Raw genomic sequence first — 22,658 nt, 5'->3', positions numbered from 1 at the left:
ATCGAATCCGATCCGACTAAAGTGGGAGAGACAGACACCCGCCAGCCACCTTATGCAACTAGTGCATGTTTGTCGGTGGAACCGGTCTCACGTAAGCGTACGTGTAAGGTTGGTCCGGGCCGCTTCATCCCACGATGCCGCCGAATCAAGATAAGACTAGTAACGGCAAGCATATTGAACAAAATCAACGCCCACAACTACTTTGTGTTCTACTCGTGCATAGCATCTACGCAATAGACCTAGCTCATGATGCCACTGTTGGGGAACGTAGCAGAAATTCAAAATTTTCCTACGTGTCACCAAGATCTATCTATGGAGAGACCAGCAACGAGGGGAAGGAGAGTGCATCTACATACCCTTGTAGATCTCTAAGCAGAAGCGTTCAAGTGAACGGGGTTGATGGAGTCGTACTCGTCGTGTTCCAAATCACCGATAACCAAGTGCCGAACGCACGGCACCTCCGCGTTCAACACACGTACAGCCCGGTGACGTCTCCCATGCCTTGATCCAGCAAGGAGAGAGGGAGAGGTTGAGGAAGACTCCATCCAGCAGCAGCACAACGGCATGGTGGTGGTGGAGGAGCGTGGCAATCCTGCAGGGCTTCGCCAAGCACCACGGGAGAGGAGAAGGACTTGGGAGAGGGGAGGGCTGCACCAAAGGCAAAGGTCTGTTTGCCCTCCCTTCCCCCCCACTATATATAGGGCCAAGGGAGAGGGGGAGGGCGCAGCCTTGCCCCTTCCTCCAAGGAAGGGTGCAGCCAAGGGGGGGAGGAGTCCATCCTCCCCAAGGCACCTCGGAGGTGCCTTCCCCCTTTAGGACTCTCCCCTCCTCTTGTCCCTTTGGAGCATGGGCCTCTAGGGGCTGGTGCCCTTGGCCCATATAGGCCAAGGCGCACCCCCTACAGCCCATGTGGCCCCCGGGGCATGTGGCCCCACCCGGTGGACCCCCGGGACCCTTCCGATGGTCCCGGTACAATACCGGTGACCCCGAAACTTGTCCCGATGGCCGAAATAGCACTTCCTATATATAATTCCTTACCTCCGGACCATTCCGGAACTCCTCGTGACGTCCGGGATCTCATCCGGGACTCCGAACAACTTTCGGGTTACCACATACAAACTTCCTTTATAACCCTAGCGTCATCGAACCTTAAGTGTGTAGACCCTACGGGTTCGGGAGACATGCAGACATGACCGAGACGTTCTCCGGTCAATAACCAACAGCGGGATCTGGATACCCATGTTGGCTCCCACATGTTCCACGATGATCTCATCGGATGAACCACGATGTCAAGGACTTAATCAATCTCGTATGCAATTCCCTTTGTCTAGCGGTACGATACTTGCCCGAGATTCGATCGTCCGTATCCCGATACCTTGTTCAATCTCGTTATCGGCAAGTCTCTTTTACTCGTTCCGTAACACATCATCCCGTGATCAACTCCTTGGTCACATTGTGCACATTATGATGATGTCCTACCGAGTGGGCCCAGAGATACCTCTCCGTCACACGGAGTGACAAATCCCAGTCTCGATTCGTGCCAACCCAACAGACACTTTCGGAGATACCCGTAGTGTACCTTTATAACCACCCAGTTACGTTGTGACGTTTGGCACACCCAAAGCACTCCTACGGTATCCGGGAGTTGCACAATCTCATGGTCTAAGGAAATGATACTTGACATTAGAAAAGCTTTAGCATACGAACTACACGATCTAGTGCTATGCTTAGGATTGGGTCTTGTCCATCACATCATTCTCCTAATGATGTGATCCCGTTATCAACGACATACAATGTCCATGGTCAGGAAACCGTAACCATCTATTGATCAACGAGCTAGTCAACTGGAGGCTTACTAGGGACATGGTGTTGTCTATGTATCCACACATGTATCTGAGTTTCCTATCAATACAATTCTAGCATGGATAATAAACGATTATCATGAACAAGGAAATATAATAATAATCAATTTATTATTGCCTCTAGGGCATATTTCCAACACCCCTCGCCCCCCTCTCTCTCTCCCGCGAACCCCATGGCGACTGCCACCTGATCTGCATCCCAGCCGGGCCCCAACGATCTTGTACCTTGCCGCCATCACCGCCGCCCCGGTCAACCTCGTCGCCGCCCTGGTCTTCAAATCGCGCAGGCCCCACATGAATCTCGCGGCTGCCAGGAGAGGTAGCTACTCTGCCTCCTTCTCCCTCTGCCCTCCTCACCCCTTCCTTCCTGCCTCGGCCTCTGCGAGCCGCTGCTGCGTGACCAGGGGCGAGCCGCTGTTGCGTGACCAGAGATTAGGCTTTTTTTTGTACACAGAGCTCTTGTTCGTATAGCCGTATATGGTTTAGACAAAAAAATTGCTTCTCTGTTCCCTTATGATGATGGGTTAAACTGATTACAGTAGATGTATAACTTTTCATTGTTGTACCTATTATGCTCATATTAAAGTTTGTTCATTGCTTGTCATGCTGGAAAAAAATCTGTTGTGCTAAGTTTCGATTTGTTTGTATTGTCATAGATGGATGAATTGGCAAGAAAACGAAGAAAATTAATTGTGAGAGGAGCCGGTTTAGTGGCTGGATTGTATGCATACAAGATGCTCATGTTTAGAAGAGCTAGGGAACAAACAGCAAGGATAACCGTGGGCAGCATGGCCGATCGTGCCATATCTAGAGAGTCAAATTTGAGATATATTTATCATTCTAGTGACATAAATTGTTCAAATCAATTAAGAATGAGAAAAGCTCCTTTTTTTCATTTGTGTGCTATATTTAGAGAGAGAAATTTGTTGTTGGATAGCATCCATACTTCTATCGAGGAACAAGTAGCCATGTTTCTTCTAGTAGTTGACCACAACCAAAGGTATAGGACACTTCAACCTATCTTTAGAAGATCTACCAAAGTCATTAGTAGGTATTTTAAGGAAGTGCTTTATGCTATTGGGGAGCTAAGAGATGAGATGATTCGGCCTCCCTCCAACCATTGTCATCATAAAATACAAGAAAGCACTCGCTTCAATCCATATTTCAAGGTAATTATTTTTGCAAACAAATACAAACATCAATGGGACTTATGAATAACAATCATTTGCCTTTTTTAATTAGGATTGTGTTGGAGCAATTGATGGGACTCATGTGCTTGCTAGAGTCCCAAAAAGTATCTCAGCTGCCTTTAGGGGTAGAAAGGTGGGGACTACCCAAAATGTCATAGCTGCGGTAGACTTTGATCTAAAGTTTACCTATGTACTTGCGGGTTGATAGGGATCAGCTCATGATGCCCTTATACTTGCAAATGCATTGGAGAGGGAAGATGGGTTCAAAGTTCCTACAGATAATAAATTAGGGCCTACTACCTAAATATATTAATATTTCTACCCATAGCTAATAGTTGCTATTTCATAGGAAAATTCTTCCTTGTTGATGCGGGGTATGCTGTGAGGCCGGGTTTTCTTCCACCATACCCATAGTTGCTATTTCATAGGAAATGATGTCTCAGTTAATTATTTTTGTTCAAATGGTGTTGTAGGATCATCCAACAGATGCTGAATTGCTCAATTCTCCATTGGAGAACTATGACTATATGGAACTTTGCTTTGCTAATAAGCATGCCACTGGGAAGTATGCAATGGGCCCCGGTGTGCCCCTAGGAATGCCTATTGTTGTGGAAGACAAGGATAAACCGAATGTCATGGAGGGGGAAGGAACAACAGATGAGGTATTGCAACATCAGCCTGGGTCTAACTTTGTACTTCCTACTGCTAGTGCCACTCAGGACCCTTCTCCTACTTCAAATAAGAAGAGAAAGAGGGCATCTGGCTTGACTGAGGAGGACTCAATCCAGTGTAGCAACATGACTGATTCTATGCGTGAGATTGCAAGTGCTATCAACAACACTTGCCATGCTGAAACACACCCTGACTTGTACAACGCTGTCATGGACCTTCTTGTGTTTGAGAAAGATGAGCGCTTGGCTGTTTTAGATTATCTCACGGAACATAAGGCAAAAGGCCTTAACTTTGTGAAGATGAATGACGAAGTACGAAAAGCATCGTTCAAGCGAATCTTGAAAGCCAATCCTGATCTTCTTTGAGTTGTTGTTAGTTGGTGCTTGATGAGACTATCCCTTTTGTAATGCCTATTATGAAGTGTACTTCAAATGAGACTATGTAATATGAATCTAGTGATGCACTGCTACCAATTATGGTTATTATTCTTATGTAATATGAATCTAGTGATGCATTGCTTCAAATTAAGGTTATCATGTGTTATGTTAATTGTTGATTAATTTATTTGTATTATCATTGTTCAGATTATGTTGGCATGGTAACATTTTATTGCTCGAATTGTTTCGCGAATTGTCGAAATGTTGTTTCAATATTTGTCTTGGCGGCAAAAAAAAAATCGTTCATGCAGCATACCTCAGATACAGGCTACCAAACACAGTCTCAGTGCAACATGTCTTGTCTCATGCAGCCTACCAAACACAGTCTCAGCTTAGCATGCATGAGTACATACATTGCTACCAAACAACTGCAGTTGCATGTATTGAGCATGTCTAGACTAAGCATGTCTCATATGGGAACAACTATGCTAGGGTGGGAACAGCTACCAAACACACCCTATATGGTTTGTGCATGTATATTGTATAGTTGAGGTTGTGTCCCACCTTGTACTCCATATATACGCGCGCTATGCACCGATCAATACATCGTGAAGCATTGCCAAAACTCTTGTCTCCAACAAGATGCATGTAAAGCAATGGGACTATCACTCGTGCATGCATATGTGGTACTTCCTCCGTTCCAAAATATAAGTTTTTTTAGACATTCCAACAAGTGACCACATACGGAGCAAAATGAATAAATCTATAATCTAAAATATGTCTGCACACATCCGTATGTTGTAGTCCAATTGAAATGTTTAAAAAGACTTATATTTAGGAACGGAGGGAGTATGTGCCAAGAGGCCAACCTAGTACATATTTTTTAGGTTTACAGAGTTATGTGTAGACGCATGTTGTTTGTAAAGAACCATATACTCCCTCCGTTCCCAAATATAAGTCTTTCTAGAGATTTCACCATGTGACTACATACGGAGCAAAATGAGTGAATCCATATTCTAAAATATGTCCACATATATCCGTATATTGTATTCCATTTGAAATGTCTAAAAAGACTTATATTTAGAAATGAAGGGAGTATATACAGCATGGTGTATGAATATAGGATAGCACGGAGCGCGGGTGTGTGGGCAGCTGCAGCTAGATCAGTGGTGTTATACTACATGGCTGGACTTGAGCGGCGCGTCATCAATCTTTGCGTGGTCAAGATATACGTGTACCTGTCTGCGGTCTGCCGTCGTACTGGCGGCACCATGAACGCGACGGGATCCTCTGGTTGTCGTTATTCTGGAGACAGGCGAAATAAAACTGTGCCTGGGTGTTTTATACATGCATGGGCAAAGGCCAGGCCTCTAGCTGGCCATGTCTGTTTTTTTTCCTCAAAAAGAAGGTGCTGGTTCGATCTTCTCTACGATACCTTTTTTTTTTTTTGCTTCCGGCAACCAATCGCTTGGTCGAATGCTCCAAGCTATACAAATAAATATGTCAAAAGAGACTTTCCCTTTTCCCTAAATGTACTTTCTTTTCTACCTTAGATAGAGGTGTAAAAAAGAGTTTGGTCTGTACCATACAAAGCTGCATGCAAGAGAGCGTGCCTTAGAATTTAAGGACTATGCTTCTCGTATATTTCGTCAGCAAATAGTTTTGCAGCTCTGGTCGACCGTGCAAATAGTTACATTGTAAAGCTACTATGCATTTGGTTCAACTGCGTGCATTTTGTCTGTTGATATACACCCACCCAGTAGGATTAGTTTTACTCTTATTTCTTTCTACACCAAAAATGTACTTCTCACTGAAAAGCGAGAATATATAATCTCTGAAAAATACTAGAGAGCTAACTTCAGTGAAATAAGACGTCCCAGTCTTTTCATCTCATACGGAGTATTGATCATGGCAGCAGCAGCAACTAGAATGTCCATTTCTCATCTGAATTTTACAAATCTGACCATAGGAAGATATGATTTGCTGTTTTTTTCCGATAAAGGGAGATTTTATTATCTCATACTGTAGCATCAAGGGGATACAAAACATTATGAGTAACACCCGGTCTCTACATAACTAAGATGCACACAACCAAATCCAAAAGCCTGACAAAAATCAAGAAATAAAAACCGACATATCGGCAACAGTAGAGTCTTATAGAACGACACTACGCCTATGTCGAAGGTGGTGTTGCATCAGTTCGGAGGTTATGCTGCTACCCATGTTGAAAAATACCTCCGTAGCCACCTACTACAACCGCGTACACACCACCTTGAACAGCGATTGGTGCTCCAGTCATTGTAGCATAGACCACGTATGAAGCGAGTGCGTACAACGAAAAATAACATGCAGAGGAGAAGCATTTTTTTCATTTAAAACCAAATCGTTTCTACATAGCTAGAACGACCAAATTAAGGCATACGCTCCCACCCTTATAAGCGCTTTAAACCTATTCGGAATATCATACAACCAGTGACCAAATATATTGGTAACACTTGTGGGTGGATATAAATTTGACGCTATTTAAATGACTGACCATATAGAACGTGCAAACTTGCATTGGAAAAAGAGGTGTTTGATTGTATCGTCATGAGTACAAAAACAACACTTCTTACTCCCTGGCCAGTTGCGCCATGCGAGGTTGTCTTTGGTTAACACAACTCCCTTACGAAGATACCACATGAATATTTTCACTTTTTATGGAATCTTGGACTTCCAAATTTTCTTGTTATTATCACTGGTACCTCAGAATGTGTGAGCACACGGTACATAGAGTCTACTGTGAAGGACCATGAAGTTGTAAGGTTCCAGGGAAACACATCCCGACCCTCTGTTAGGTTAACCGAATCCATCCGAGACAAAAGATTATGTCATGACAGAAGTCTGGGGCCAATCAAATCCTGCCTGAACGAAATGTTTGGCGGGGATGAACTGAGCACATGCGTAATACTATTGTTCTTATTGCGAGCGATGTTATATAAGGCTGGATATTGTTCTCTGAGACTGGCATTGCCTAGCCAGATGTCTTCCCAGAAACGAATCTCTGGCCCGTCCTTTATCGCGAATGAGCCAAAGAAAAAGAGATGTTTCTTTGCCGCCATTAGGCCAGCCCAGAAGTGCGAGTCATCAAGTTTCCAATATACCTGGGACACCGCCTTTTGGCCTAGATACTTGTTGCGCAACATGGTTTGCCAAACACCATCCTCACTAAGAAGTTTGAACAACCATTAACTGAGCAGGGCCTCATTCTTAACCTAGAGGTCATGAATTCCAAGGCCGCCTTAGTCTTTTGGCCTACAAACCATGCTCCATTTGGCCAACCTATATTTTTTCTTTTCTCCATTTCCTTGCCAAAAAATCTGGATCTAAAATATTCTAGTCTTTGTAGGACCCTTTTTGGGAGTTGGAAGAAAGAGAGCATATAGAGAACCATATTTGTGAGGATGGAGTTCATCAAAACCAGCCGTCCTCTAACTGACAGCAGCTTGCCTTTCCAACTGCTCGGTCGTTCTCTAGAATCTCCTCCAAATGTTTCCACTCCTCAACGGTGAGACACTGATAGTGGATCGGCATTCTCAAATATTTAATCGGGAATTGGCCATGTGCGCAATCAAAGAGGTTAGCATAATCGGCAGCCGCCTCAACGGCTTCTCCAAAGCAAAAAAGTTCACTTTTATGGAAGTTAATTTTGAGACCCGACATTTTCTCAAACACCGAAAGTAAGAGTTTCAGGTTTCGAGCCTTGTCGAAGTCATGTTCCATAAAAAAGAATTGTGTCATCAACATATTGCAGAATTGAGAGGCCACCATCCATAAGATGTGGCACTACTCCTTCTATCTGGCCGTCGTGCTTGGCGCGCTCAATCAAAATAGCCAACATGTCAGCAACAATGTTAAATAACATTGGGGACATGGAGTCACCCTGTAGTGGTCGTTTTTTTGTCTGAAAGTAATGGCCTACGTCATCGTTGACTTTGATGGCCACACTACCTCCAGTTACAAAATTATGGACCCACCGACGCCATTTATCGGAGAGACCTGCTTGTTGGAGGAAATACCATTTGACCTTGTCATAGGCTTTTTCAAAGTCAATTTTGAATACTACTCCACTCATGTGTTTTCTGGTGCATCTCGTGAACGGTCTCATGAAAAATTACTACGCCATCGAGTATATTCCTTCCTCGCCTAAACGCCGTTTGAGATGGCCGAACAACATGGCCAGCTACCGAGTTTAACCTATTTGTAGCCACTTTGGTGAAAATCTTGAAGCTAACATTAAGGAGGCATATGGGTCTGAACTATTGGATTCGTTCAGCCTCCTTAATCTTCAGCAACGAGACAATCTTGCCAAAATTAAGTCTAAATAGGTCTAGTCGGTCGACATGAATACTATTCAACAAATCCAAAAGGTCAGTTTTGATGATATCCCAGAAATTTTGCTAGAATTCTGTGGGGAAACCATCTGGGCCTAGAGCTTTGTTATGTTCCATTTGGAACACCTCCGCTCTCACCTCCTCTTCTGAGAATGGTGCCGTTAGGATATCATTTTCTTTTACCATGACTTGTGGAATATCATCCGTTCGGGTCTCGTCAAGGGTGAAAGTTCCCTTCAACTGACGCTCCAAACAAAGATTTGAAGTATTTGGTGATATACTTTTTGAGCTCCTCCTGACCTTCGATTCGCCCCTCATCTTGTTGGAGACTGTAAATCATTTTTCCTATGCCACCCATTGGGGATCAATTGGAAGTATCTTGTATTACTATCACCCATTAAGATGAAATCAACTTTGGATCTCTGGTAGTATTTGATCTCCTCTTCTCGCAAAAGACATGCAACCTTCTCATTAGATTGATTTTTAACTCAATCTCTTGTTGTACTGTGACTTCGGTCATGCAGGCTGCGAGGTTGCGGCGGGCATCTACTGCTGCGGGTTCTGGCGCCCCGATGCCCGATTTGCCCGCTTCCGATGAAGAATGCTGCCCTACTCATGGAATTGCGCCCCTGGACCTGATCTGGCCATGGCGGCTTTGCCATGTTGGCTTGTGTCCTCGGCTCCGGGTAGATGAGGGTGGGAGTGGGATTGGGGTAAATCCTTGGCCATCAGTGGAGGCCACGACGATGCCGGTGCCACTCTGGAGCCGGTCCCTTCTTTGAGGCCTTGTCGAGGCCCCCTCTCAATTTCCTCTTCTGTAGCTCCCACTTTGGGACCTTTTAAAGGGAAATGTCATTAAAAAATTAATATGTTCTTGGGCTATTACTTATTACTTAGAGCTATCAAGGTTTTGGGTTTCTTGATAATCAAGTTGTGTCAAGCCCCTGCGGGTCATGATTGAGGCCCTACCATGTAATACTTAACATCCATTGCTGACCACTATCCACCGGTCATGGAATCATGTGGATGTTCTTGTAATCATCATTTTTCTGCAAAAGAAGAGAGAAGAGAGTTAAATGGGGAATTTTCTTATGGAGGGAGGCAAGAAGGTAAAAACATGAAGAGAGGGGGGAGATTTCCGGAAAGTGGTCGTTCTATCGGAGAGAAAGCTAGTGTTTTTTAGCTTGTTGCCGTGTAAGAAAGCGTTCCGAATATATGACGAGCATCTTCGTTTAGCGTGCTGGAGGGTGACTACGGGCTCGTCAGGGGCGGTGCGAACAACAAGCTAGGGCTTAGGCGGTCGGGATGGGTGTTCACGGGTGTGAGAGAGAATGTGTCTTGGGGTTCGCGCTAAGTGATGGTTAGTCTTACAAGGTGTTTTTTATGTGTGAAAAAATAATTATTCTTCCACCTATTCTTCTTACTACACATAGTGTTTATGCACGTAAATAAAATTTTCATCAACTATACTCCAAATTTTAGTTGGATCCTCCACAGTTAGAAGTCTAATGACATGCATGTCGTGTCATGGTTGTGTGTTCATTCTGACCGTATCTAAATTATCAACATTTTTCTGTTTTCTTCTAGGATGATTACTTGTTGCCATAAGTGGTTTTGGGCCACTCGACAATTTAGTTGTCTCAAGTCCTGCAGGTCATGATTATAGCCCTACCATGTTATTCTTAACATCCCACTGCTGACCACTGCCCACCGGTTGGAATCTTGTGGATTTTCTTGCAAGCATCATTTTTCTGCGGAAGTAGAGTGAAGAGAGTTATATGAGGAATCTTCTTACCCGTGGGCACAAGGTGAAAACAGGGAGAGAGGAGTGATCGTCTCTACCATGTTGCCAAGGTAGAAAGTATTCCAAGTAGGCAATGTCGAGTGTCGTTGTCCAGCGTGGTGGTGGGCAACTACGGAATCGTCGGTGGCTGTGCGGATTGCTTGCTGGGGCTTTGGGAGTCGGTAGGGGGTTCACGCGTGTGGTAGGGAATGCCCCTTGCGGTTCGAGCTGGGTAATGGCTAGACCGAAGGGGAGGTTGTTGTTTTTTTCAGAAAAATATTTTAAAGGAATGTCAATCCTTCAATTTCAGCCTGGTATAGACGCTTAAACAACAGAACTATTACTTATAGCACACATTGGTCCTTCATAGCTAACTATTACTTACAGCCTGGTATATATGTGGCAAAAAAATGGTCTTCCGTTGGTCCTTCATACCACACATTGTCAATGAATGAAAATGACATTTTATCGACTATACTCCACCTTTTAATTGGTTCCTTAGATAGCTAGCAGTCTAAATACACATGCATCATATCATGATGTAATGTCTATTCTGACTGTCATACAAAATCATCATTTTAGTATTTTTTAGGACTATTACTTATAGCCATCATGGTTATGGGTCTCTAAATAATTTTGTTGTTTCAAGTCTCACGGGTCATGATTAAGGCCCTACCATGTTATGTTTATCATCCCATTGCAGACCACTGCCCACCAGTCATGGAATCTTGCGATTTTCTTGTAAGAATCATTTTGCCGCGAAAGAAGATTGAAGAGAGTTATAAGGGGAATTTTCTTACCAGAGATAAGAAGGTAAAAAAAGGAAAGAGAGAAACAGTCCGAAGAGAGGACTGGCCTCTCTTTGGAGCACATAGGCAATGTCTGGTGCGATGAATGGCTACTACGGGCTCGGTAGTGATGATGTCGGCGATTAGTTGGGGCTTAGGTGGTCCGGAGATGGTTCAGGGTGTGGGAAAGAATATGCGTTGGGGTTCGAGTTGGGCGATGGCTAGCCCAAAGCTGTGGGTTTTTCTTAAGGAAAATATTTTTGACAGATTTGAATTCTTAGAATTCAGCTTGGTATAGATGCATCAGCAACAAAACAGACACGTGGCAAAAGAAATGTTCTTCAACCGGTTCTTCTTACCACACATTGTGACGGTGCAAAACACTAGAACTTCTATCTACTATACCCACCTTTTAAATGGGTCTCTTCCCTAGAAAAGTGGATCTCTCGAACGAGCAGTCTAATAACACGCGTGTCGCGGTTACTTGTCTATTCTGATTGCGACGTACATTTTTGCTAGTTTTATAATTTATTCCCTGGGTTATTACCTATAGACATCATGGTTTTGGCTCTATCAATAATTTCTCAAGTCCCGTGTGTCAGGATTAAGGCCATACCATGTCATGTTTAACATCCCCTTGTACAACACTACCCAACGGTACTGAAATCATGTGATTTTTGTTGTAAGCATCATTATGCTGTGAAAGAAGAATGGACAGAGTTGTATGGGTAACTTCGTTACTGGTGGCAATGTGGTAAAAACTGAGAGGGAGGAAAGAGGAGTGGTATTTCTCACGAACAGAAAGAGAACTGACCTATGATTTTTTTCAATGATCCAAATTTTATTATCATAATTCATCAGAAGTATGAAGCATCTCAAACATAATAACAATTACACCAAGATTCCAAGAACATCAAACAACCACTACTGCCACCAACGAGCCACCGACGTGCAGCTATTGCCTCTCCCCTGCCAGAGCCGGCTAGACATATGCTACCTTGCTGATGAAGAAGAAAGCGTCCTGAGTTGCCTATGTCGAGTTTCATTGTAAGGCGTTGTGGAGGGCGTCCACAGGTTCGCCGGTGGCTGAGAGGGAGGCTCGCTAGGGCTTTGGTGGCCAGGAGGGGTTCACAGGAGAGGAAATAATTATTGACATTTTCATATTTTTTCTGACTACGTCGTGAAATATTGGCATGTTCATATTTTTTCTCGTTCCTATTACCTGTAGCCATCATTGTTTAAGGCCCTACCGTGTCATGTATAATAGCACATTGCCAGCCATCACCAACCGAGTCATGGAATATTTTGGATGTTCTTGTATGCATCTTTTTGATGGGATAGGATTTCGGGCACACGGGTGCGGGGGCACCTTGTCCCTCACACGTGATTTTTCTTTTGGCTTTTGATTATCAAACTTTCATATTATTTGAATAAAAAGTACAAATTAAGTTCCGTTTTCATTTTCATATTTCTTGTGACAAGGGCTTTCAAAAACTATCCATTTTGAACATGTTTTGCCAAAAAATTAAAAAAAATAAGTTACAACTCTTGTGACAAGGGCTTTCAAAAACTATCCATTTTGAACATGTTGTGCCCTTGTGCGGGATCCAACTACTTCGCGAATAGTGACGCAACTTAGCGGCCGGGCAAGACTTGATAGGTGTGTATGCCCACACCGGCATGCAGTGCCTTTGCGAATTTCCATATTTTTCATGCTGGTTTCACGCCGTCCGTGTTAAACTCGGTCATTGCATGTATGTAGACTTTGTATATTGTTGTAACTACTTCCTAGCTTTGAGGATCACAACCACTCTCCATGTTGGGCCTGCGTGCCGTGTATCTTGGGAGACGTTGGGTGGCCTCGGCTATTTGTACCTCTCTAACTGTTGCCATAATCAACACGATAGAATCGTGAGCACTCTCTCCCTCTAGCTTGGTATCAGTCGCCATGGCCTTCGAGGACATCTTCGGCGAGCCGCCATCTCCGGCCATCACTCCTTCCTCCCCGGGGACCTCTCCTTCCCTTTCCCACAGCACCACCGCTGCCCTCTCCTCCGATCTCGCCCCAGTCCCGTCTGCCCCCGCTCCCCCTGTCGTACCACCGGCCGACACCCTCCTCATCTCCTTCCACAATGATCATATCTCCAACCACATAAAATTCAAACTCGATCCGGCCGAGAACAACTACATCAAGTGGCGCACTTTCTTCTACTGCGTTCTCATGCAGTATCACGTGGATCGCCCGCCTCCTCCCAACCCCGATGCGGCCTGGCTCGCGGTCGATCATCGCCTCACCCTCTGGCTCTACTTCACCCTCGCCGACTATATTCTCGAGCTCGTCATGGGCGGCGCCATCAACGCGTTCACCGCGTGGCGTCGTATCCGGGACTACTTCCTGGCCAATGAAGGCGCCCAGTACCTTCATCTGACGCGCCAGTTTCGGAACCTGAAGCAAGGAGACCTCTCCGTCTCTGACTATGCTCGCCGTCTCAAGGCCCTCGCGGACGGCCTCGCGGACACCGGTCACGCGGTTGAGGATCACGACCTCACCATGCAGCTCCTTCATGGCCTGGATGCCCGCTTCGACACCATCCGCACCATCCTCGGCGATACGGTCCCCCTGCCGCCGTTCCACGTCGCTCGCTCCCGCCTGGATCTCGCCGAGTACAACATCAACCTCCAGGCGGCGGAGGCCGGCTCGGCTGCTCTCACGATCTCCGGCGGTCTCAACTCCAACAACGACCGCGGTGACCGCGGTGACCGCGGCGATCGCGCCGACTGCACCAATCGCGCCCCCCCATCGGGTTGCGGATCTAGCGGCAACGACGGACGTGGCGCTGGCGGCGGTGACCGCGGTGGCGGCCGTGGCCGCGGCCGGTCTGCGTCGGGTGGTCACGGGTCCGCCCCGCCTCAGTCGTCCCCTTGGACCGGGTACTTCGCTCCGTACGGCATGGCCCTCCCCGCCCCTCGCTCCGGGTGGGTTCCGCCTAATGCTGCGGGTGTGCTCGGACCTCGCCCTGGGGTGCACTCTCAGGCGTATCCACTGATGCTGTCCGGGCCGTCGCCGCCGCCTCTGTCCACACCACCGTACCAGGCCGGCCCGCCTTCATGGGATCACGCCGCCCTGTTCCAGCACGCCTACAGCCAGCAGGGCCTCCCTCACCACGGAGCTGACTGGATCCTCGACTCCGGCGCAGCCACACATGTCACCGGCAATCCTGGTAACCTCTCTACGTTTCGTTCTTTTCCAAAGCATAATTCCTCTAGCATTATCGTCGGTAGTGGTGATCGTCTTCCTATCATTGGCGTAGGTTCTACCACCCTTCCCCCTTCTAATCTTTCCCTCAATGATGTTCTTGTCTGCCCAGATATTGTCAAAGATCTTATCTCTGTTCGCAAATTATCTACTGACAATAATGTTTCCGTTGAATTTAATCCTTCTGGTTTCTCTGTGAAGGCACTTCAAACCCGGACTCCTCTTCTGACGTCCAGTAGCGCCGGTCCCCTCTACCCGTTCTATGGAAATAACTCTGTCGATGGCGCTGCTTTCTTCACCACTCCAGGCGACTTGTGGCACCAGCGCCTCGGCCATCCGGGCAAAGCTTCACTTGCCTCTATCTCCAAGGATTTTCTTCCAGATTGTAATAACACTGCCCGCTCCCCATGTACGGCATGTCAGTTAGGACGGCAGCCCCGTTTAGCTTTTTCCTCTTCCCAAAATTGTACTAGTGCACCTTTTCAACTTATTCATTGTGATTTGTGGACCTCCCCGGTTGTAAGTTTCTCTGGTTATCAATACTATCTCATAATTCTCGATGATTACTCCCATTACTCCTGGTCCTTCCCCTTGCGCCACAAGTCCGACACCTCCTCTACCTTACAACGCTTCTTCACCTATATCCTCACCCAATTTCACACTCTCATCAAGTGTATGCAGTGTGACAACGGCGGGGAGTTCATAAACACTTCTCTCCGCGACTTTTTCTCGACCAACGGCATCGTATATCGTCTCTCTTGTCCTCATACATCTCCGCAAAACGGTAAGGCTGAGCGCATGCTTCGCACCACCAACGACGTCATCCGTACCCTTCTCATTCACGCCAACTTACCACCTCCTTTTTGGGTCGAGGCCCTACACACTGCCACACACTTGCTCAATCGTCGCCCCTCCGTCAAGACCACCCCATACACCCCATTTTCCCTCCTCACCGGCGTGCATCCTCGTTATGACCACCTGCGTGTGTTTGGTTGTTTGTGCTTCCCCAATCTCTACGCCACAAGCCCTCACAAGTTGGCACCTCGCTCTATGCGTTGTGTTTTCCTTGGCTACCTGAGGGAGTCCTGGATTAGGGGGTGTTCGGGTAGCCGGACTATACCTTCGCCGGACTCCTGGACTATGAAGATACAAGATTGAAGACTTCGTCCCGTGTCCGGATGGGACTTTCCTTGGCGTGGAAGGCAAGCTTGGAGATGCGGATATTCAAGATCTCCTACCATTGTAACCGACTCTGTGTAACCCTAACCCTATCCGGTGTCTATATAAACTGGAGGGTTGTAGTCCGTAGGACAATCAACTCCATACACAACAATCATACCATAGGCTAGCTTCTAGGGTCTAGCCTCCTTGATCTCGTGGTAGATCTACTCTTGTACTACCCATATCATCAATATTAATCAAGCAGGAGTAGGGTATTACCTCCATTGAGAGGGCCCGAACCTGGGTAAAAACATCGTGTCCCTTGTCTCCTGTTACCATCCGGCCTTGCCGCACAGTTCGGGACCCCCTACCCGAGATCCGCCGGTTTTGACACCGACATTGGTGCTTTCATTGAGAGTTCCTCTGTGTCGTCACCTTTTGGCCCGATGGCTCCTTTGATCATCAGCAACGATGAGGTCCAGGGTGAGACTTTTCTCCCCAGACAAATTTTCGTCTTCGGCGGCTTCGCTCTGCGGGCCAATTCGCTTGGCCACCTGGAGCAGATCGAAAGCTAAGCCCCTGGCCATCAGGTCAGGTTTAGAAGCCTAAACCGCACAGCAGACATCCGTGGAGATTCGATCTTCGACGGATTCGGGCCACAGCCAAGCGCGCCGCACTATCTCGAGGGGCATGATCTAGCTCTGCCTCCGAACAGTGTCCTGGAGGTCGCACCCGCACCGGTTCCGACCCTTAGCTCGGAGCCTATTGCGGCAGTCGAGGATGAGCGGTTGGACGTCACCTCAGGGGCTGCGATCTCAAAGGCGATCGAGCCGAACGCCAGCCCCGCACTCCGCGTGACTCATAACTTCGAGGATCCGGACTCCTCTCCGGACTCCGAACCCCCTGCGCCCCTGCCAATCGAATCCGATTGGGCGCCGATAATGGAGTTCACCGCCGCAGACACTTTTCAGCACTCGCCTTTTGGCGACATCCTGAATTCTCTTAAGTCTCTCTCTTTATCAGGAGAGCCCTGGCCGGATTACGGTCAGCAAGGATGGGATACGGACGATGAAGAAATTCAAAGCCCACCCACCACCCACTTCGTAGCCACTATCGACAATTTAAACGACGTTCTCAACTTCGACTCCGCAGACATCGACAGCATGGATGACGATGCAGGAGATACCGATGAACCAACGCTCATAGGGCATTGGACAGCCACCCCATCTCACGATGTGTACATGGTGGATACCCCTAAAGGAAGCGACAACGAGGAAAAAGAGGATGGAACGGGAGATCGACCCCCCGGAAAGCAATCAAAGCGTCGGCGTAAACGCCGACCCAAGCCCCGCCTCGATAAAACCCAGCCATAGAGCAGGACGAACCGGAAGACGACGAGCAGGCCTCAGAGCAACCGTCCGAACAGGGCAACACGGATAGAGAAACCGAACATCACTCCCCCGGCGAAAACGGCATTCCCGACGACCTTACGCCGGATAAACCCATGGAGCAGAAGAATCTCCACAAGAGGCTCGTTGCAACTGCATGCAGCCTGAAAAAGCAGAAGCGGAAGCTAAAAACAGCGGAAGATGCGCTCCGGATTAGATGGAGCAAAGTAATCAATACCGCAGATAAATACGGCGATGGTCGCCGCACTAAAAGCTATCCGAAAAGAAAGCTACTGCCTGAATTCGACGAAGAGGCCCTAGAGCCCTCGCATTCAAAAAATAAGAAAGCCACACGGTCGGATAGACGACCCCATAAAACGGCAAGCGGCGCCGCACTTAAAACGGCATGCGACCCACCTAAGGATTCGCATCATGGCCCAGCTAGGTCCATTTATGGGCCAAGAAAGCAAGCTCTCGTAAGCAATGCAATAAAGCCATGATCAGAATCCGGCACACCCAAATACAGGGGCGCCGCACACCCCCTATGTTTCACCGATGAGGTTCTGGACTATGAATTTCCATAGGGATTCAAACCCGTCAACATAGAGGCATATGATGGAACAACAGACCCTGGAGTCTGGATCGAGGACTATATCCTCCACATACATATGGCCAGAGGAGATGATCTCCACGCCATCAAATATTTACCCCTTAAGCTTAAAGGGCCAGCCCGGCATTGGCTTAAAAGCCTTCCTGAAAACACAATTGGAAGTTGGGAAGAGCTCGAGGATGCTTTCCGAGCAAATTTTCAAGGGACCTATGTCCGCCCTCCGGATGCAGACGATCTTAGTCACATAACTCATCAGCCCGGAGAATCAGCTCGGCAGTTCTGGAATAGATTCCTCACTAAAAAGAATCAGATAGTCGACTGTCCGGACGTCGAAGCCTTAGCAGCTTTCATGGCATAATGTCCGAGACGAATGGCTCACCAGACACCTCGGCCAAGAAAAGCCAAGAACTATGGCCGCACTAACAAGCCTCATGACCCGCTTTTGTGTAGGAGAGGACAGCTGGTTGGCAAGGTGCAGCCCCAGCGACCCAAGTACATCCGAACTAGGGATGGAAACGGAAAACCGCGACGTAACAAGGACCGTCGCCGGACTAAGGAAAAAAGTCCGAAGAGCACGGCAGTTAATGCTGGATTCAAAGGCTCATGACAAAATCAGACAAAACCACCCCTCCAGGATAACACGGATGATCCATCCAACTTAAATAAAATCCTGGACAGGATATGTCAGGTACACAGTACTCCTGGAAAGCCTGCTAACCATACCCACAGAGATTGTTGGGTTTCCAAACAATCCGGTAGACTCAATGCCGAAAACAGGGGGCTCGACACACCAAGCGAAGACGAGGACGATCCCCAAAAGCAGAGCACCAAGAAACAGAAGAACTTCCCACAAGAAGTAAAAACAGTGAACTTACTTCACATAACAAAACATGCGGCACCCATAAAGGCACGCACCACACGACCTATCCCTAAAGGGTCCTGCCACTGGTTGTCAAAACCAATCATCTTCGATCAACTAGATTATTCTAGAAATATCAAGAATGGAGGCTGGACTACCTTGATACTCGATCCAATAATTGGCGGACTCCAGTTTTCAAATGTCCTCATGGACGGCGGCAGTGGACTAAACCTGATATATCAGGATACAATCCATCACATGGGAATAAACCCAGCAAGAATCCGCCGCAGCAAAACCTCCTTTCAAGGGGTAACACCTGGTCCGGACACCCATTGTATGGGTTCTCTCTGGCTCGAAGTTATATTCGGCTCTGCCGATAACTTCCCCTGCGAAAAGCTGACATTCCATATCGTCCCGTTCTCAAGTCGCTGTCAAGCACTACTGGGACACGAAGCTTTCGCTCGCTTTAACGCGATACCGTATTATGCATCCCTCACGCTTAAGATGCCCGGTCCACGAGGCATCATCTCCTTAAAGGGGAAGCACTAAAGTGCGCCTCCCCCAAGCGGAGGACTGTGCGGCCGCTTTGAAAGCCCCACAGTAAAATGGCCTCACCGGCCAAAAAACTTCGAAATAGGTCATTAAAGACCACGAACGCGGATAGACGAGTTCGGTATAAAATCATCATTAATGCAGGCTTAGTGGCCATATACCCCCGCACTAGGGGCTACATGCAGAGACAATAAAGCTCAATTTTATATAATTTACTTTATACTTTGTCCATTTTAAACTTTTGTTCGGCACGACCCGTTTTCAACTCAGTTCCTCTCTTTTACAGATGAACATCGTGCGGCACCCGTCCAGGATACGGCACAACGGAGACACAAGCGCAGACGTGCAGTAGGGACCCGTCCTAAAGGATTATTTTTAGATTAAGACCCTGGGTAAACCTTTTTTACTGTCTCTTGTTACTACACATCCCCTGGTTTTCTCCGATATAACCAAGGAGGAGGCTGGCGTCTTGGCATGTGGCCACGTCAGAATTTTTGCACATACCTGGATACTAGGGGCTTTCTTTTTAATCAAGAGTGTTGTTTCGCCCACACTCATAAAGACCAAACACCTTAGGGAGTGTTCGGCGTTGCGAGTTTTGGCATTATATGCATCAGCTCCGAATCATGTCTTTGGTCAAATGTTGGGTTGCCGGGCTCCTGAGTTTGGCTACCTTACGTTCCGCTCTATCGGCTAAGGTAGCACCAGGAGAACTACTGCGATTGTGCCCCGGTTCGGCCAGGCGAGCACCTCAGTACAGAAAGCCGAAAACTGACTGTCATGATGTAGCGTGAGACTGGTCAGCCACTCCATGACCTATCGGAATCTATCGGATTCCTCGCTTTAACGAAGGGCCGCTTCCCAGTCAGGCACACACGCGCCCCGAACTCGGGCGAGCGCAGTCGCCACCAAGGGGCTACCTAAATAGCCCCACTGTCAAGCTCCTATGGCTAAGTGAAAGTGTTAAAGCATTATAGTCCGGTTGCCTAGCCCGCTGCGCTATCACCTCCTTTGTAGGACCAAGACGTTGGGTTAAGTGTGAACATGCGTCTTCTGCGAGCACCCCCGCACTATGTGCGTGGGGGCTGAAGCCAACGACTGCCATCTTTTAGATTTTGTATATATATATCTTAAAACGGCCGCACAGGAGGTGTTCCCAATACTTGAAGGCACAAGTATAAAAAGGCCACTATAGTTTGTCAAAATATTACTTTATAATTACATATGCTATCATAACATAGCATCTTTCGAGCACTGCGTCTCTATTACACGAGCGCCTTCAAGGACTTCCTGAAAATAGTGCTCGGAGGGTAATCAGCTTTCGTCCGAATCTCGGGACGCAACAACGGTGGTCTCCATCTCCGCACAGTATGTTTTTGAAGGAAATATGCCCTAGAGGCAATAATAAAGTTATTATTTATTTCCTTATATCATGATAAATGTTTATTATTCATGCTAGAATTGTATTAACCGGAAATATAATACATGTGTGAATACATAGACAAACAGAGTGTCACTAGTATGCCTCTACTTGACTAGCTCGTTAATCAAAGATGGTTATGTTTCCTAACCATAGACAAAGAGTTGTTATTTGATTAACGAGGTCACATCATTAGTTGAATGATCTGATTGACATGACCCATTCCATTAGCTTAGCACCCGATCGTTTAGTATGTTGCTATTGCTTTCTTGATGACTTATACATCACTACTAGAAAAAGGGCTATAGATGGGATTGACACTAATGGCGCACCAGACAAGCGGTGCGCCATTAGTATATACTAATGGCGCACCACCTTCTCATACGCCATTAGAGTTGAAACTACTAATGGCGCACCTGGCCCAGGGTGCGCCATTAGTATCAAATTTTTTTTTGAACTAGTGCGCCTGTCCAAACATACTAATGGCGCATCCAGACACAGTGCGCCATTACTAGTTGTAACTAGTAATGGCGCACCTGTCGGAAAGTGCGCCACTAATGTTGTTTTTTTATTATATTTTTTGTTCCTTTTTTTGCAAAACTACTAATGGCGCACTATTCCACCGTGCGCCATTACTAGTTTAAACTAGTAATGGCGCACTGTGGGACAGTGCGCCATTAGTATGTTTTTTTTGCAAAACTACTAATGGCGCACCGCCAGAAGGTGCGCCATTAGTAACCTGGATTACTAATGGCGCATTTAGAGTTGGTGCGCCATTAGTAAGTGGGCAGCAACAAGATATTTTGGACAGCCTCTCCTACCCACACTCACTTTCTCCCCACTTCATTCTCTCCACCTCCTCCTTGTCTCGGGTGCCTCCTCTTTTTCACCTCATTTCCACCATAGATTCATTCAATTTAAGTGGTTAAATTACCTTGTTTTGATAGGTAAGTAAGGGGGAAGCTATATTTATGTTGTTCTCCCTACAACAATGTGCACATGCACTTTTTATGGCCTAGCTAGATCTATGTATGTTCGTGGTGTTGCATATGTTTGTGGTGTTGCATATGTGTTTGTGTTTGGAGGTGTACCGGTATTTGAAATGTGATAGTTGCCAATATTTTTCCGGAATGTTGATTCATTTCCGTTTCGGCGAGAATTTTGGCATTAAGCATTCTTTTTGGTCCTATTTTTAGGGAAAGTCATGCCAAATTTTTTCTTGGTTCTAAAATATGGTTTTGCTCTACCCCGCAGGCGACCATGGTCCGCATGATGACCGAAGGCATCGTGAATAGGTTTTTGAGGTCCGCGAAGGCCGAGATGCTTCAAAAGAACGAGACGGAGATAAGATGTCCGTGTCGAAGATGCAAGCTGAAGAGCCTTATTGCGGACCCGGAATCCGGGCAGGTGCGGGACCACCTGCTCTTGCGTGGTTTCATGGATGGCTATCGGTGGCAAGGTGATGAAGATGACTACGAAGTCGTCCATGGGGGCCGGGCAAGAAATGAGGAAGGGCAGCAAGACAACCACCGCGGCTCGGGCGGGCGAGAAGACGAAGAATCCCTTGGAGATGATCACGACGGTGATGCTGTACACAGTCATCATGTAGAAGATGCAGGACATGATGATGAGGAAGATGCCGGAGCAGACGACGGGCATGATCATGAAGATGATGATGCCGGCGGAGCAGACGACGCTGGACCATCGATGGGCTGGGTGCAGGACCCTCATATTCAAGAGCTGCTTCTCAAGCAGACGGATAACGCAAGAGCTGCCGCCCGAGAGAAAGCCAAGATGGATCAACTTGAGTTAGACGCGGTTACTCCATTGTATGAAGGATGCAGGCCCGAGGATACCCGCCTGAAAGTAATGCTCATGGCTCTGGAGATGAAGGTAAAACACAAAATGACTGACGCATGCTTCGACGAGAACATGTCATTATGGCACGAACGTCTTCCCAAGGGGAACAAGTGCCCGACCAGTTTGGAGGAGGCGAAGAAAATCGTGTGTCCTCTGGATTTACCGCACGTGAAATACCATGTGTGCATGAACAATTGCATCATTTATCGGGACGAGCACGCGGAGTCTACCATATGTCCGGTGTGCGGCGTCACTCGATACAAGAAGAGGAAGAAAGCTCCTCGAAAAGTGGTGTGGTACTTTCCGATCACTCCTCGTCTGCAGCGGTATTTCGCGGACCCTAAGGTAGCAAAGCTCCTGCGTTGGCACGCGGATAGGGAGGAGAAGAAGCGAGAAGATGACGCAAATGATCCGGAGATAGATAAAAAAACAAGATGCTGAGTCACCCTGAGGATGCGAGCCAGTGGCAAGCGTTGAACTTCGAAGACCCAGAATTTGGGAACGATC

The 22,658-nt window shown here is 47.1% G+C and overlaps 2 protein-coding genes and 1 pseudogene across 2 annotated transcripts; all 3 read left to right on the top strand.

The window, feature by feature from the left end:
• The first annotated feature begins 2,518 nt into the window (after positions 1 to 2,518).
• Positions 2,519 to 3,356, top strand: LOC147988176 (uncharacterized). The gene is made up of 2 exons (XM_087534163.1): positions 2,519 to 3,031; positions 3,261 to 3,356. The coding sequence occupies exons 1-2, from the start codon at positions 2,519 to 2,521 to the stop codon at positions 3,354 to 3,356; spliced, it is 609 nt and encodes a 202-aa protein (XP_087390289.1).
• A 130-nt stretch (positions 3,357 to 3,486) lies between these two features.
• LOC147988175 (uncharacterized) lies at positions 3,487 to 4,089 on the top strand (annotated as a pseudogene).
• Positions 4,090 to 12,993: 8,904 nt separating this feature from the next.
• Positions 12,994 to 14,540, top strand: LOC147988174 (uncharacterized). The gene is made up of 2 exons (XM_087515636.1): positions 12,994 to 14,266; positions 14,503 to 14,540. Exons 1-2 carry the CDS (start codon positions 12,994 to 12,996, stop codon positions 14,538 to 14,540), a joined length of 1,311 nt encoding a protein of 436 aa, XP_087371762.1.
• Positions 14,541 to 22,658: the final 8,118 nt, after the last annotated feature.

This window comes from Triticum urartu, chromosome 1A (genome assembly GCF_056163025.1).
Source record: "Triticum urartu cultivar PI428250 chromosome 1A, HENAU_Tu73, whole genome shotgun sequence".
Classification (NCBI taxonomy): Eukaryota; Viridiplantae; Streptophyta; class Magnoliopsida; order Poales; family Poaceae; genus Triticum; species Triticum urartu.
This window is presented reverse-complemented; position numbering and strand designations above follow the sequence as displayed.